The sequence below is a fragment of the Leopardus geoffroyi genome, chromosome A2 (assembly GCF_018350155.1).
Source record: "Leopardus geoffroyi isolate Oge1 chromosome A2, O.geoffroyi_Oge1_pat1.0, whole genome shotgun sequence".
NCBI classification, from domain to species: domain Eukaryota; kingdom Metazoa; phylum Chordata; class Mammalia; order Carnivora; family Felidae; genus Leopardus; species Leopardus geoffroyi.
Window position 1 is genome coordinate 86,351,753 of NC_059331.1, and position 14,348 is coordinate 86,366,100.

At 32.9% G+C, this 14,348-nt stretch overlaps 1 protein-coding gene across 3 annotated transcripts in view; it reads right to left on the reverse strand.

The window, feature by feature from the left end:
* Positions 1-2,374: 2,374 nt before the first annotated feature.
* Positions 2,375-14,348, reverse strand: part of HGF (hepatocyte growth factor) — an 80,694-nt gene continuing 68,720 nt past the window's right edge. For all 3 annotated transcript variants that reach the window (XM_045494624.1, XM_045494623.1, XM_045494622.1), the window contains 2 exons: positions 14,110-14,255; positions 2,375-6,277 (listed from right to left, as the gene is read on the reverse strand). In XM_045494624.1, the coding sequence (XP_045350580.1) occupies positions 6,101-6,277; positions 14,110-14,255 (323 nt within the window). In that variant the 3' untranslated portion in view covers positions 2,375-6,100. The remainder of the gene's footprint in view (positions 6,278-14,109; positions 14,256-14,348) is intronic.

The window sequence follows — 14,348 nt, forward strand, 5'->3', positions numbered from 1 at the left end:
ATGGGGGAAGCACTGTGAAAAATAAATATACAAAGCTTAATAACAAAATAATGCTGATGAAACTCAAACTGAGTGGAGGCAGTTTGCACATTAAAAATAAAGCAGAATAAAACAAAACAAAATAAATCTCACGCGGACATAGGCAGACTCTTCTAACAAGTGGAAAGGAAGCATCAGCACACCCAGAAATAGGACTGAAGAAATAACTTCTAGATAAAGATGTTGAAGATGGGGGCGCCTAGGTGGCTCTGTCGGTTAAGCGTCCAACTTCAGCTCAGGTCATGATCTCACAGTCCGTGAGTTCAAGCCCCACGTCAGGCTCTGTGCTGACAGCTCAGAGCCTGGAGCCTGCTGCAGATTCTGTGTCTCCCTCTCTCTCTGCCCCTCCCCTGCTCATGCTCTCTCTCTGTCTCAAAAATAAATAAAAACATTTTTAACAACAACAACAAAAAAAGATGTTGAAGATGGATTCCCAAGGGAAATTCCATGACATTTGAAGGTTTGGGGTGTCACAGAGAAGCTTGGTGCTTGCAGGGACGGTTTGAATACAAACATGAAGTTTAAAAGGGAAGACATTTAGGGGCACCTGGCTCAGTTGGTTAAGTGCCTGACTTTGGCTCAGGTCATGATCTCACAGTTCGTGGGTTAAGCCCCACATTGGGCTCTGTGCTGACAGCTCAGAGCCTGAAGCCTGCTTTGGATTCTGTGTCTCCCTCTCTCTCTGACCCTCCCCTGCTCATGCTCTGTCTCTGTCTCAAAAATAAACATTAAAAAGAATAAATTAATTAAATTAAAAAAGGGAAGACTTTTAGGACATGAAATATAATAATGAAAATAAAGTGATGGGTGTTCAGGAGTCAGTTTGGAATTAGATAATATGTCAGATTGATAGGGCTTTTTTTTTTTTTTGTTATTCTTTACCTTTTTAAAGCATAAAATAATACATATAATCTATAATCTCACACTTCTCTTGAATTATTTCCTTTGCCCAGGATTTACCATCTTGCTTAGGTGTGCTTTAGGCAATAATATATTCTTCATAGGACAGTAAACTTTGGCCAAATTACTATAAATATTCTTTTTATCTTGAAGTTATTTTAAATTTCCCTTCTCCTAAACAACACACACGATTGAGACATTTGTAAATAAAAGCAACTAGATAGATAGACTGTGTAGAATAAGACTTTTAAGCTGAATTTTACATGAAAGGGTTGTAATTTGGTAAAACGACATAGAAAGCATTTTTAGGGTTGTGTAAATTAAGGATGGTGCCTGTGTAGAAAATAATGAAATATAACAGCAATGAAACTCCTGGACTAAAACATTGAGGAAATGCAAACCAAGGTGATTCTCTTCAGGATATTGGCAAACGGGACTAATTAAAGCATTACAGTTTATAAGAGTAAATGAATACACTATATTAAGAAACTAACAAAAATATCGTTCAAGTTTTATTTATTAGACTCTAGATATTTACCCAGCTTGCTCTTTCACTTCATTGAGGACCCTGTTCAAATACCATCTCTTAAAGAAGCTTTCCTGGACTATTCTACTTAAAAAAGCAGAGTACACATTTAGAATGGAGTGTATACATTATATATATATATTTGAATATATATATGTATTTGAAACATTAATTGATACTGCTACCAGAAATACTGCTACCAGAAATAAATAAATGCATATGTTCTACTTAGCTAATAATCGTTAAGAAGACCAGATACAATTATGGTATAATAATTATAATACTATAATTCTAGAGAATTAGATACAGTAATCGTCACTTGAGACAGGTATCTATGGCAGAAAATTAATAGAGCAACTTTTTTGGGAAAGAGGCAATATAAGTTGAAAAATCAATAGTGTTACAGAGCTCTTTTGGTTAGATGAATTGGTAATTTGTTCTTCCAAACTTGCTTTCAGTTTAAATTAGGCGCATTCATTGGATTCACATTTATTGTGAATTTAATGCTTATTTTAAAGGTAGAGTACAAATTGATTATTTGAATCATTTGCAATTACTTCTGTAATATATAATGATATGATAAAGGAATTTAGGTAATCATTCATGACAATATTTTTCTTATATTAGCAAGTTATATCATAGCACCATTCTAGCAAATATGAAAATGACTAAATAATTACATGTTACAGTGGAGGAAATCAAAATACATAGAGATGAATGATTTACTGACAACCACTGATAATGCCACGGATACAAGTTTGGAATAAACTAATGCCTATTTGTCTTAGTTTTGGGATTTCTTACAACAAAGTATATGTAATTTCTGTCAATGAGGTCATTGTTTTCTGCACCAAGCCCTAGAACAGATTCAAACATGCCCATGTGTATAATTATAATAAGAGAAAGGAAGCATTTTGATAAAATATTTTATTATTATTAAGAATAATAATATAATCATGGTTATAAAAATAGCAACTTTATTAACTACAGGAACTTTATATACAAGTCATAACCACAGTGTCCCCTTTTGGGTAAGCATCCAGCCATACCACTCAATAGGCAGCTTATCAATTTCCTATTTACACCAAGACAAACAGTTATAACATCCACAGTATTCCCTTTTCAGTTTCCTAAAGATAGAAACTTTCTGTGCAAATGGAAATGAACCTACTTAAAATTACACTGTCAAGATTTATAGGGACCAGAAAATGTTAACATTTTTCTTGTATTAGTAAATTCTTACTACAAAACTCAGTTGAACATTAAAAGCTAACTTCTTTTTGAACTTTATTGTGAGAGGTATTGACACACAACTATGTCTTTTTATTCAAATTGACTTTTCTCCAAATGAGTTTGTCTATCAATATGTAATATAATTGAAAGTAGTTATATTTGGAACCTTAGTTAATCAATTAAAAGTTTTTAGCAAGAGAGTTTATTAGAATTCCTTACCTCATGATTTCTATATTGCAATACCAGTATTTTTTTCTTAAAAAAAAATGAAATGAAGATATTTAGAAACAACAACAACAACAACAACAAAATGTCTGACAACAATTCTTGACAGTGCTTTTTTTTTTACCCCCCAAGAGAATGTTGCGGCTATAACATTCACTTTGTATAGTACCATTGGTACCAACAAGAAATATTCACAGGAATAAGTGAAATACAATTTTGCTATCACATGCCATTACTGTTATTTTTCTTGCCTTCCAGTGTCTCAAATTTCCCACAGTTTGAAACACTCAGATAGCAAGCAAGAGCCTGTTAATACTAGAAATTGATTCAATATAAACCATTTTACTGGGGACCTGCCCACAGCAAATAGGTAAAACTTATTACATATTTTACAATAAAATTAAGGAAGTATACAAAAGGATTATCACCCCTTCTGCACGGCAGAGGCATTATGACAAATATTTTAATTTTACATTACTATTCCTGGAAGACATAAGAAAATGTCCACAGTGACAACTGCACATAACCATTATTCAAACAACCCAAACAAAAATAGCATTAAAAACTTCTAATTTAAAAGCTCCCTTTGTCCATTACTCAAAATACAATGGATTTTGGATAACTTGGATTTTTCATTTTTTATCATTTATTAAGAAAAGAATGCCCAGGAAATAGTATCTTTACCAGAGAAAAATGACATTATTATTATCCATTGTCCTACCACCTAAAATAACATGGATCTTGTTCATCTTGCTTTTATTGTCAGTTCTGCTGACCTCCCTCTGTTACAAAGGGAACTTCCCAAAGCTATAACTGCTTTGTGTACCATGTCTGATGTTTCATGGGTGGTATGTTTTCACCCTTTAAGAAAATGGAAAACAGTGAATTCAAAATATCTACAAAGTTAGCTTCATCTTGTATCTAGGGAATCCCTATCTCTCGTTCCATGAAAATTTGGAAGAAAAGTCGTAAAAGAAATATTTTAAAATATGAGTTTTTAAAAGTATTAGAATTTCATAAATGTTTTACAAATATCGCTAATATATGACTGAATAAAATTTTGCCAGTTCAGCAAGAAAAAACTGAAAAATAATTTTTGGACAATATACCTTTGAAATTCCTAGTGTTTGGATTAGAATGATATATCATATAAGGAAAGAAAAATACAATCAAATAAGATGGTGGGGACTGACAGCTTTTTGGAAGTCTCTTTGCTTTCCCTGTTTCTTGATACCAGCACATATCTGACCATATGTACATATATATATATATATATATATATATATATATACATATATATGCAAATTGTGCAATAGACACACACACACACACACACACACAATATATATATATATATATATATATATATATATATATATATACATGTATGTGTATGTATATATTGCACAATTTGGATAGGCATTTCTCGACTTGCTGTCCTATACTCTGTGGACTAAGTTTTCAAGTAAATTTAAGAGCATTTTACTCAAGATTAAACAGTGTCCTATGAAACTTTTAGAGCATGATTAGGATCTCTGGCCTTAATTGACATTATTCAAGAGAAACACATGAGAGATATGGTGATACCGGATTGGGAGCATTCAAATAATCATTTTAAAATTTGTACGGGATGGTTTTGTGAAAATTCACAGCCTATCCTATTAGTCCTTGTGATCTCATTTCTTGACAAATACATGATTTTTTAGCTAATCATGTCAAATACAATAATAAACATGATAATCTGGTATTATCAGACAGAATACAAAATTCAAATGAATATTCCCCATGGCATTAGAAAGATGCCGAAGTTGTAAAATGAAATAAAACAAAATTAGAATACCTTGATCAAAATCTTTCATTCAGCAGATTTAACTCTCCTTTAAAAATATAACTGAATTCAGAGTTTAGACAAGCTAGTTTATTTCCTTTCCTATTACATTTTTCCCCTTTACTTAAATAAAGTTTTATTAGGCTAAAAGAGCTCCAGGTTAAGAAATGTATTCTGATTTTTTTCTTCAATATGTACTGTAATGCATAGTTTGATGGAAGTCTCTTTACACATCTTTGGGGATACATGGAACTTTTCCTCTGAAATAATCTTTAAAAATTCAAAGAAGGCGAACTACAAGCCAATCACCCAGCAAGTCTTATAATTAACCTACTTAAATACATTTTAAAGACCGAAACATTTTTAAGCTTCAATTACACAGTTATCTAAAACTAGTAAAAAGTATTTTAGGAAAGTAGATCTAAAAATATCTTTCATAAATAAGTGTCCCTAAATTTGAAGGAAAGAAATAATACTAATACACATATTACCCTCTTCCTTTTAAGAATTAGAAACTACACAATGACTAGGATGATAAATATGTTTAAACACCTAGATTAGGCATTACTTAACTTTGTGGGTCATGACCACACCTTAAATGCCAACCAGTAGAAATTATCTGCAGATTATTTCTAGAGAATGAGCTGGTCATTTCTGTCTTGCACCTTTCCTTAAATTTTCTACTGGTCTTTAGACATTTATAGTTTCCTCTTAAGGACAAACTATATAGGTAAGCACTCAAAATATTTAGAGGCTACATTAGATATACCACGATTTGAACTCTAGTGCATGCACATGTGCACCCAGGTAGGATTATATGGGTACATGATTTCATAAAAAGTATGTGTACCAGTATTACAAGATACACAGGAGGAATGAATGAAATATAGTGTATTGCGTATGAAAGGTAATATAATTTAATATAGAGCTACAGTTTAAGGGCACAGGTATAAATTGTCTTTGTGAGGTTAAAATAATGTTTAACTCATGGTTTATTCATTATTAAGAAATTAATCTTGGAAAGCAGCGTAAAGAGAGTAATTGAACTTTTCCATTAAATCTTTTATCATCCAGCAATTATACCTTTGCAGTTTTTAATCCATTCAAGTATCTTCAGGAGATATGTTACTACACTTGCATGTACCTTAATTCACTTCAACATTTACAAAATAACACTGACAAACGAAACGACAGAAAACACCCATAAATATTAATGAGCATCTTAACAAACATGACACTCAAGTAGTTGTCTCAGGATTGTTTTCAGTGACATTTTAATTCCATGTTCTCCGAAATCTTCTTTTAAAAGGGAATCGTACTGATGCAAGCCTCAAACACAGTTACATCAGCTATGACTGTGGTATCTTATATGTTAATATAATTTTGTGTATCCATTTTGCATAATATGCTACTCGGACAAAAATGCCAGGACGATTTGGAATGGCACATCCACGACCAGGAACAATGACACCAAGGACCATTCTCATTTTATGTTGTTCACAAACAAGTGGGCCACCATAATCTCCCTAGGAAGAAGACGTGCAACAATAACAACAAAAAAGTATTATTTTACAAACAAAAATTAGTAATTCATTAATATTTTCTATATAGATTGATATCTCAAATATACACATCTACACAAAAAGAATAACTGCAGCTATGAAGACGGAAATAGATGTTCTAGACCTTTGGTTGTATTTCTACAGAATTAGTCACGTAAAACTGAGAGAAGTACAAAAGTTCTCTATCGTGTTCTATTGTGTGTAGTATCCATTTAAGAATGACTTGTCTTATACAAAATATTCACTCATCTTTCTTTATGTTTATTTATTTTAAGAGAGAGAGCAAGCAGGGGAGGGGCAGAGAGAGAGAGGGTGAGAGAGGGAGAATCCCAAGCTTGCTCCGTGCTGACAGCACAGTAGGTGAGAGGCCAAAACCAAGGGTTGGATGCTAACCGACTGAGCCCCTAAGGTGCCCCTTCACTCATCTTCTAAAGTGGGTTTTGTCTTTGTTGAATGCGGACTAGTTAACACAAAGCCACTGATAGCTACTTAGAAGGTAGACTTTATATTTACTTTTCTTTTCTTCTGATATTCAGAATATGTTTAACATAGAAAATTTAGAAAATGTAGAAAAATCCAAGTACTTTTGTACCACACCTGTAATCATACAGGTTATGATTAATGCATATGATTAAATTGCATTAAATCTTCTTTTATTTCTAAAGCTTTTTGTTTTTCTTCCTTCTGTCTTGTCCCCAGAATTATTTTAACAAGTTAAATATAAATTGTAATTGATAAAATAATTTTATTTACTGTTCAGAAATTAGTTTTCTTGGCATAAAGAAAGAATACTCCTGTATTTCCTGTTGGTGTTGGTAATTAAATTTATATATTTTTTTTATATTTCATACTCCCCTTCATGGAAGGTAGCCTGTGATTTCATGACCTTTCTCTCTTTCTTTTCTTCTTTTTGTGCAAATGCCTATTATATTAAAGCATAGGTGCTTACCCTGTTTTATCATCAGATGATAGAAGAAAGATGAATAGATTGATAGATTGTTTTTTGTGTTATGTCTTTATAAAAATGTATATATTTATGCTTGTTATTATGTATAATCATTACAAATGTGCTGCATCATTTACATGTACCATGTAGCCTCCTAAGACTGCAGTGACTGGCTTTTGGCACCTCTTGTGTGAAGAAGAGTGTTTAGGACTATCTAAAATTTCCCATAACAGTGATGTGCTGAGATAAAACTAGACTACTGCAAATTTAGTTTTGAAAATACAGGTGTAAGAAAGAGAGCTATCAGCATTATATGATGGGGGAAATCAAGGTAGGGGTGAAGCTGGTGATAAAACAGCAAGGGAAATATGTTAGTCTAAGAGATTTCATATAAGCTATGCCACATGACTTAATAAATCTGAAGTTTTACCATTGATTACTGATACAAACTCTTCAAAGCAATTCACTTTGGAAGACTTTCACTAAATGTGATTCCATTGCTATTATACAAACATTTGGGAGATTTTCTTCAACTGTTTAGATTTCAGTGGCTTCAGGGATTATATTACCTTGTTTTAAATATAAGTCATATTAAAAAAACATTCTAGAGGATAAATACATTTTTGAGACATGGCAGAATCAATTTAAAATTTTCTTGTCAATATGGATAAAAAATAGGGGCGCCTGGTTGGCTCAGTTGGTTAAGTGTCTGACTTTGGCCCAGGTCATGATCCTGTGCTTTGTAGGTTCGAGCCCTGCATCGAGCTCTGTGCTGACAGCTTGGAGCCTGGAGCCTGCTTCAGATTCTGTGTCTCCCTCTCTCTCTGCCCCTCCCCTGCTTGCACTCTCTCTCTCTGTCTACCAAAAATAAATAAACATTTAAAAAATTGTTTAAAATATGGATAAAATACATATATGATAGTGTAATGAATAATTCAATTCAGTGATAAAGTTAGGAATCTTAGAATATATAGATGATAAGTCAGATTACAAGCTGTTCCTGATAAGCAGTTGCGAAACATTTTGAGTAATGGCAGTAGGGTGGGACAAGTGCATAGCTTCTTAAATGGTCGTGAAGATTGGATTGAGCTCAAAACTTTGTGTTTACTTAGTGTAAGTAAATAAGTAAACAAACAAACAAACAAATAAACAAATAAATCTTTCTCCTAGTAGGATTTCTATTATAATAATGGACACAGTAATACTGATTTACTGGAAAAACACCAAATTTGAAAGTGGTTATAAACACATAATCTATTTCTGACAATATCATTTTAAAGCAGTTTTTAAAACTCTTCAACTTAGTAAATATTTTCTTTTCAGGAACATAATATTAGAGCAATATATATAACACATGTATGTCAATACATATTTATGCTCCATATTTAGAGTATTTTCCTACATGTCAAAAGATACTTCATTATTGATTGAACTTATCCCATGCCTTACCGCATATAGTATTCCACAACTCCATAGCTCCTAGGCTTGGAGACTATGTCTCTTATATTCAAAATACATAAACATGCCAGTCAAAGGACACAGGGTGGTGGGGCACCTGGGTGGCTTAGGGGGTTAAGCTCCTGACTCTTAGTTTTGGCTCCGGTCATGACATCACAGTTTTGTGATATCTGTGTTCATGATCTGTGCTATGTACACTGCTGTGTGGCGTATTCCTGGGATTCTCTCTCTCCCTCTCTCTATGCCCCTCCCCAATTTGCACTGTCTTGATCTCTCTCAAAATACATAAATAAAATTTTAAAATATTAAAAAACAAGACATAATGGATAAAAAGCAAGACCCATGTATATATTGCCTACAAGAGACTCATTCAGACCTAAAGACCTATGTAGATTGGAAGTGTAGGGATAGAAAAGCATTTATCATGCAAATAGAAGTAAAAAAAAAAAGCTGGGTTAGCAATATTTATATCAGACAAAATAGACTTTGAAACAAAGACTGTAACAAGAGACAAAGAAGGACACTATATAATCATAAAGGGAACAATTCAACAAGAAGATATACAATTGTAAATATGTATGCACCCAACATGGAGGCCCCCTAATGCATAAAGCAACTAATAACAAACAGGAAGGGAATAATTGATAGTAATACAATGATAGTAGGGAACTTTAAGACCCCACTTACATCAATGGGTAGATCATCCAAACAGAAAATCAACAATGAAAGAGTGGCTTTGTATGACACATTGGCCAGAAGGATTTAACAGATACATTCAGAACATTCCATCCTAAAACAGCAGAATACACATTCTTTTCACTTGCACTGCACATTGTCCAAAATAGATCACATATAAGGCAACAAGTATCAACAAATTCAAAGAGATTGAAGTTGTATCATGCATCTTTCCAACCACAATGTTATAAAACTAGAAATCAACCACAAGAAAAAATCTGAAAAGATCGCAAATACATGTAGGTTAAATAACGTGCTACTAAAACAATGAATGTATCAACTAAGAAATCAAAGAGTAAATAAAAAAAATACATGTAGACAAATAAAAATGAAAACACAACAATCCAAAGTCTTTGGAAGGCAGCAAAAACTGTTCTAGAGGGGTAATTTATCACAATACAAGCCTACCTCAAGAAAAAAGAAAAATCTCAAATAAGCAACCTACCCATAAACCTAAGAAAAGAGCTAGAAAAAGAAAAACAAACAAAACCCAAACCCAGCAAAAGGAAGGAAATATTAAATATTAGAGCAGAAATAAACAAAATAGAAACTAAAAAAAAAAAAAAAAAAAGAACAGATCAATGAAACTAGGATCTGGTTTTTTTTTAAAGATCAACAAAATTAATAAACCTTTAGACTCATCGCAGAGAAAGAGCTTAAATAAAATCAGAAATGAAAGAGGAGAAATAGAAACAGATACTACAGAAACACAAAGGATTATAAGAGAATGTTATGAAAAATTACATGCCAACAAATTGGACAACCTAGAATAAATTCCTAGTAATGTATAACCTCCCAAAACTGAATCAGGAAGAAATAGAAAATTTGAACATAATAACTACAAGCAGTGAAATTAAATCAGTAATTAAAAAAAACACTCCCAACAAACAAAAGTCCAGGACCAGACATCTTCACAGGTGAATTCTACATAAACATTTAAAGAAGAGTTAATACCTATTCTCAAACCATTCCAAAAAAATAGAAGAGGAAGGGAAGCTTCCAAATTCATTCTACGAAGATAGCATTACCCTGATAGCAAAAGCAGATGAAGGGGCGCCTGGGTGGCTCAGTCGGTTAAGCGTCCGACTTCAGCTCGGGTCACGATCTCGCGGTCTGTGAGTTCGAGCCCCATGTCAGGCTCTGGGCTGATGGCTCAGAGCCTGGAGCCTGCTTCCGATTCTGTGTCTCCCTCTCTCTCTGCCCCTCCCCCGTTCATGCTCTGTCTCTCTCTGTCCCCAAAATAAATAAACATTAAAAAAAATTAAAAAAAAAAAAAAGCTGATGAAGACACTGCAAAAAAGAGAACTACAGGCCGATATCTCTGATGAACATAGATGCAGAAGTCCTCAACAAAATATTAGCAAACCAAATACAACAATTAATGATTTAAAAAACCATTCACCATGACCAAGTGAGATTCATTCCTGGGATACAAGGTGGTTCAATATTTGCAAATCAAACAATGTAATACATGACATGAGCAGGAGAAAGGATAAAAACCATAAGATCATTTCAATAGATGCAGAAAAAGCATTTGACAAAGTACAACATCCATTCATGATAAAAACCCTCAGCAAAGTAAGTTTAGAGGGAACATACCTCAACATAATAAAGGCCATCTATGAAAAACCCACAGCTAATTTCATCACCAATATGGAAAAATTGAGAGATTTTCCTCTATTATCAGGAAGAAGACAGGGATGTCCACTTTCACCACTGTTATTTAACATACTGTTGGAAATCCTAGTCACAGAAATCAGACAACAAAAAGAAATAAAAGGCATCCAAATTGTCAAGGAAGAAGTCGAACTTTCACTATTTGCAGATGACATGATACGCTATATAGAAAACCCTAAAGACTCCACCAAAAACCTACTAGAATTGATAAATAAATTCAGTAAGGCCACAGAATACAAAATCAATGTATAGAAATCTGTTGCATTTCCATACACTAATAATGAAGTAGCAGGAAAAAAGAAATTGAGAAAACAATCCCATTTACAATTGCACCAAAAGTAATGAAATAAAGTATACTTTGTTAAGTATAAACTTAACAAAGGTGGTGAAAGGCCTTTTCTTTGTAAACTATAGCACTGATGAAAGAAATTATCAATGACACAAAGAAATGGAAGGATATTTCATGTTTATAGACTGGGAGAGCAAATATTGTTAAAATGTCCATACTATACAGAGAAATCTACAGATTTAATGCAATCCCTATCAATACACCAACAGCATTTTTCAGAGAAGTAGAAAAAACAATCTAGAAAAGACCATGAATAACCAATGTAATCTTGAAATAGAAGAACAAAACTGGAGGTATCACAATCCTAGATTTCAAGATATACTACAAAGCTGTTGTAATCAAAATAGTATGGTACTGACAAAAGATAGACTCATAGATCAATGTAACAGAACAGAGATCCCAGAAATAAACCCAACATTATATGGTCAATTAATCTGCAACAGAGGAGGAAAGAATGTGCAATAGGAAAAAGACAATCTCTTCAACAGATGGGTTGGGAGAACTGGACAGCTACATGCAAAAGAATAAAACTGGAACACTTTCTTTCACCATACACAAAAATAAATCCAAAATGGACTAAGAAATAAATGTGAGACCTGAAACCACAAAAATCCTAGAAGAGAGCACAAGAAGTAATTTCTCTAAAATCATCTATAGCAACATTTTTCTAGATATGTGTATCCTGTGGCAAGGGAAATAAAAGCAAAAATAAATTACCGGGACTACATCAGTCATCAAAATAAAAAGCTTCTGCACAGCAAAGGAAGCAGTCAACAAAACTAACAGACTACCTAATGAATGGGAGAAGATATTTGCAAATGACTTATCTGATGAAGTTAGTATCCAAAATATAGAAAGAATTTATACAAAATCAACACCCCAAAACCGAGTAATCCAATTGAAAAATGGGCAGAAGATGCGAACAGACATTTCTCCAGAATATACAGATGGCCAACAGATACATGAAAAGATGCTTAACTTCACTCGTCAATAGGGAAATGAAATGCAAATCAAAACCATAATGAGACATCACCTGCCAGAATGGCTAAAATAAAAAACAATAGAAATAACAAGTGTTGGCCAGGATGTGGAAGAACAAGGAACCCTCTAACACTGTTGGTGGTGAATGCAAACTAGTGCAGCCACAGTGGAAGACAGTATGGAGGTTTCTCAAAAAATTAAAAATAGCACTACTGTATGATCCAGTAATTCTACTACTGGATATTTACCCAAGAAATATTGAAACACTAACTAAAAAAGGTATGTGCAGCCCTACATTTATTGCATCATTATTTATAATAGCTGAATTATGGAAGCGGTATTAAGGGCCCATAAACAGATGAATGGATAAAGATGTGATATATATATCTATATATATACATATACATATACACATATATACACACATATACATATATATGTATATATACATATGTATACACATATACATATATACACACGTGCATACAAACACACAGGAATATTACTCAGTCATAAAAAAGAATGAAATAAGTGCCATTTGCAGCAACATGGATGAATCTAGACAGTATAATGCTAAGTGAAATAAGTTAGTAAGAGAAAGATAAATACCATGTGATTTCACTCATGTGTGGAATTTAAGAAACAAAACAAAGAAAAACAGGCAAACCAAAAACAGAACGTTAACTACAGAGAACACACTGTGGTTATCAGAGGGGAGGTGGGTGGGGGAGTGGGTGGAATTGGTGTAAAGAATTAAATACCCTTATAATGATGAGCACTGAGTAACGTATAGAATTGTTGAATCACTATATTGTACACCCAAAACTAATGAACACTGCATGTTAACCACCCTGGAATTAAATTTTTTAATAAAATATAAAAAAATATTCTCAGTTTCAGAAATAATTTTAAAGTACAAAATGTGCATAAAAATAAATTAAAAACAAAATCTAAAAAAAAATACATGTAAAATAATGGTTTAACAGCTTGTCTATGTAAAATAGGGATAGGAAAACTGCCAAGTTGAAAGAACAGTTGCCTAACAAATGAAAATGTCCAAGCTCTTGAAACCACAAACTTTGACCTTTTGGTTTTTGAAAATAGAATTTGTTTACACACACACACACACACACACACACGCGCGCGCGCACAATGGCTTAACCAAAAACACATTTAAAAATTTAAAACCAGGCCTGTATCTGCTAACAAAATTACTAATGGGGTTCATTTAGGGAGAATTTGAGAAGATCAGATAACTTTAGAAAAACATTAGAAAAATGCAAACTACTGTATCAAACTGTGTATTGAATACTTTTAATTTGAACAGCTGTCCATTAGAGTTCTGGCTGCATTATTTTATTGTATTTGTTTTTTGTTTTGAGAGACAAATGTCATCATAGCTTGCTGACAATGAAACATGGATTTTCTTACTGTTTAAAGTAAGTGTAGAACAATAATGAAAGGTTATTTTTCCCAATTTCTGTCTCTTAGAACAAACTGGTATACAGGGGTTTTTATTTGAGAAAAATGGACCAAGATACCAAAGAGACAAAAAAGAAACAAAAAACAAACATGAGAAACTATGACATTTATTACATACTGTTTACTTAAAAAAACAAAAACAAAAACAAACAAAAAAAACCCTTTTACCTCACATGGTCCTGACACAATATTTTCGGCACCTGCACATATTTCAGACTCGTTCAGAGTCACCTTCCCTTGATGGTATTGGCTGCATTTCTCATTCCCCATAATATAGAGATGAGCTACTCGTAATAGACCATCAGAGTTGATTGCTAGAATGGTGTAAAAAATGCACAGTTAATGAGCACAAGGTAAGGTGAGAAAAAGGAAACAAATAGAATTGTTTTACATAAAAACATATGATA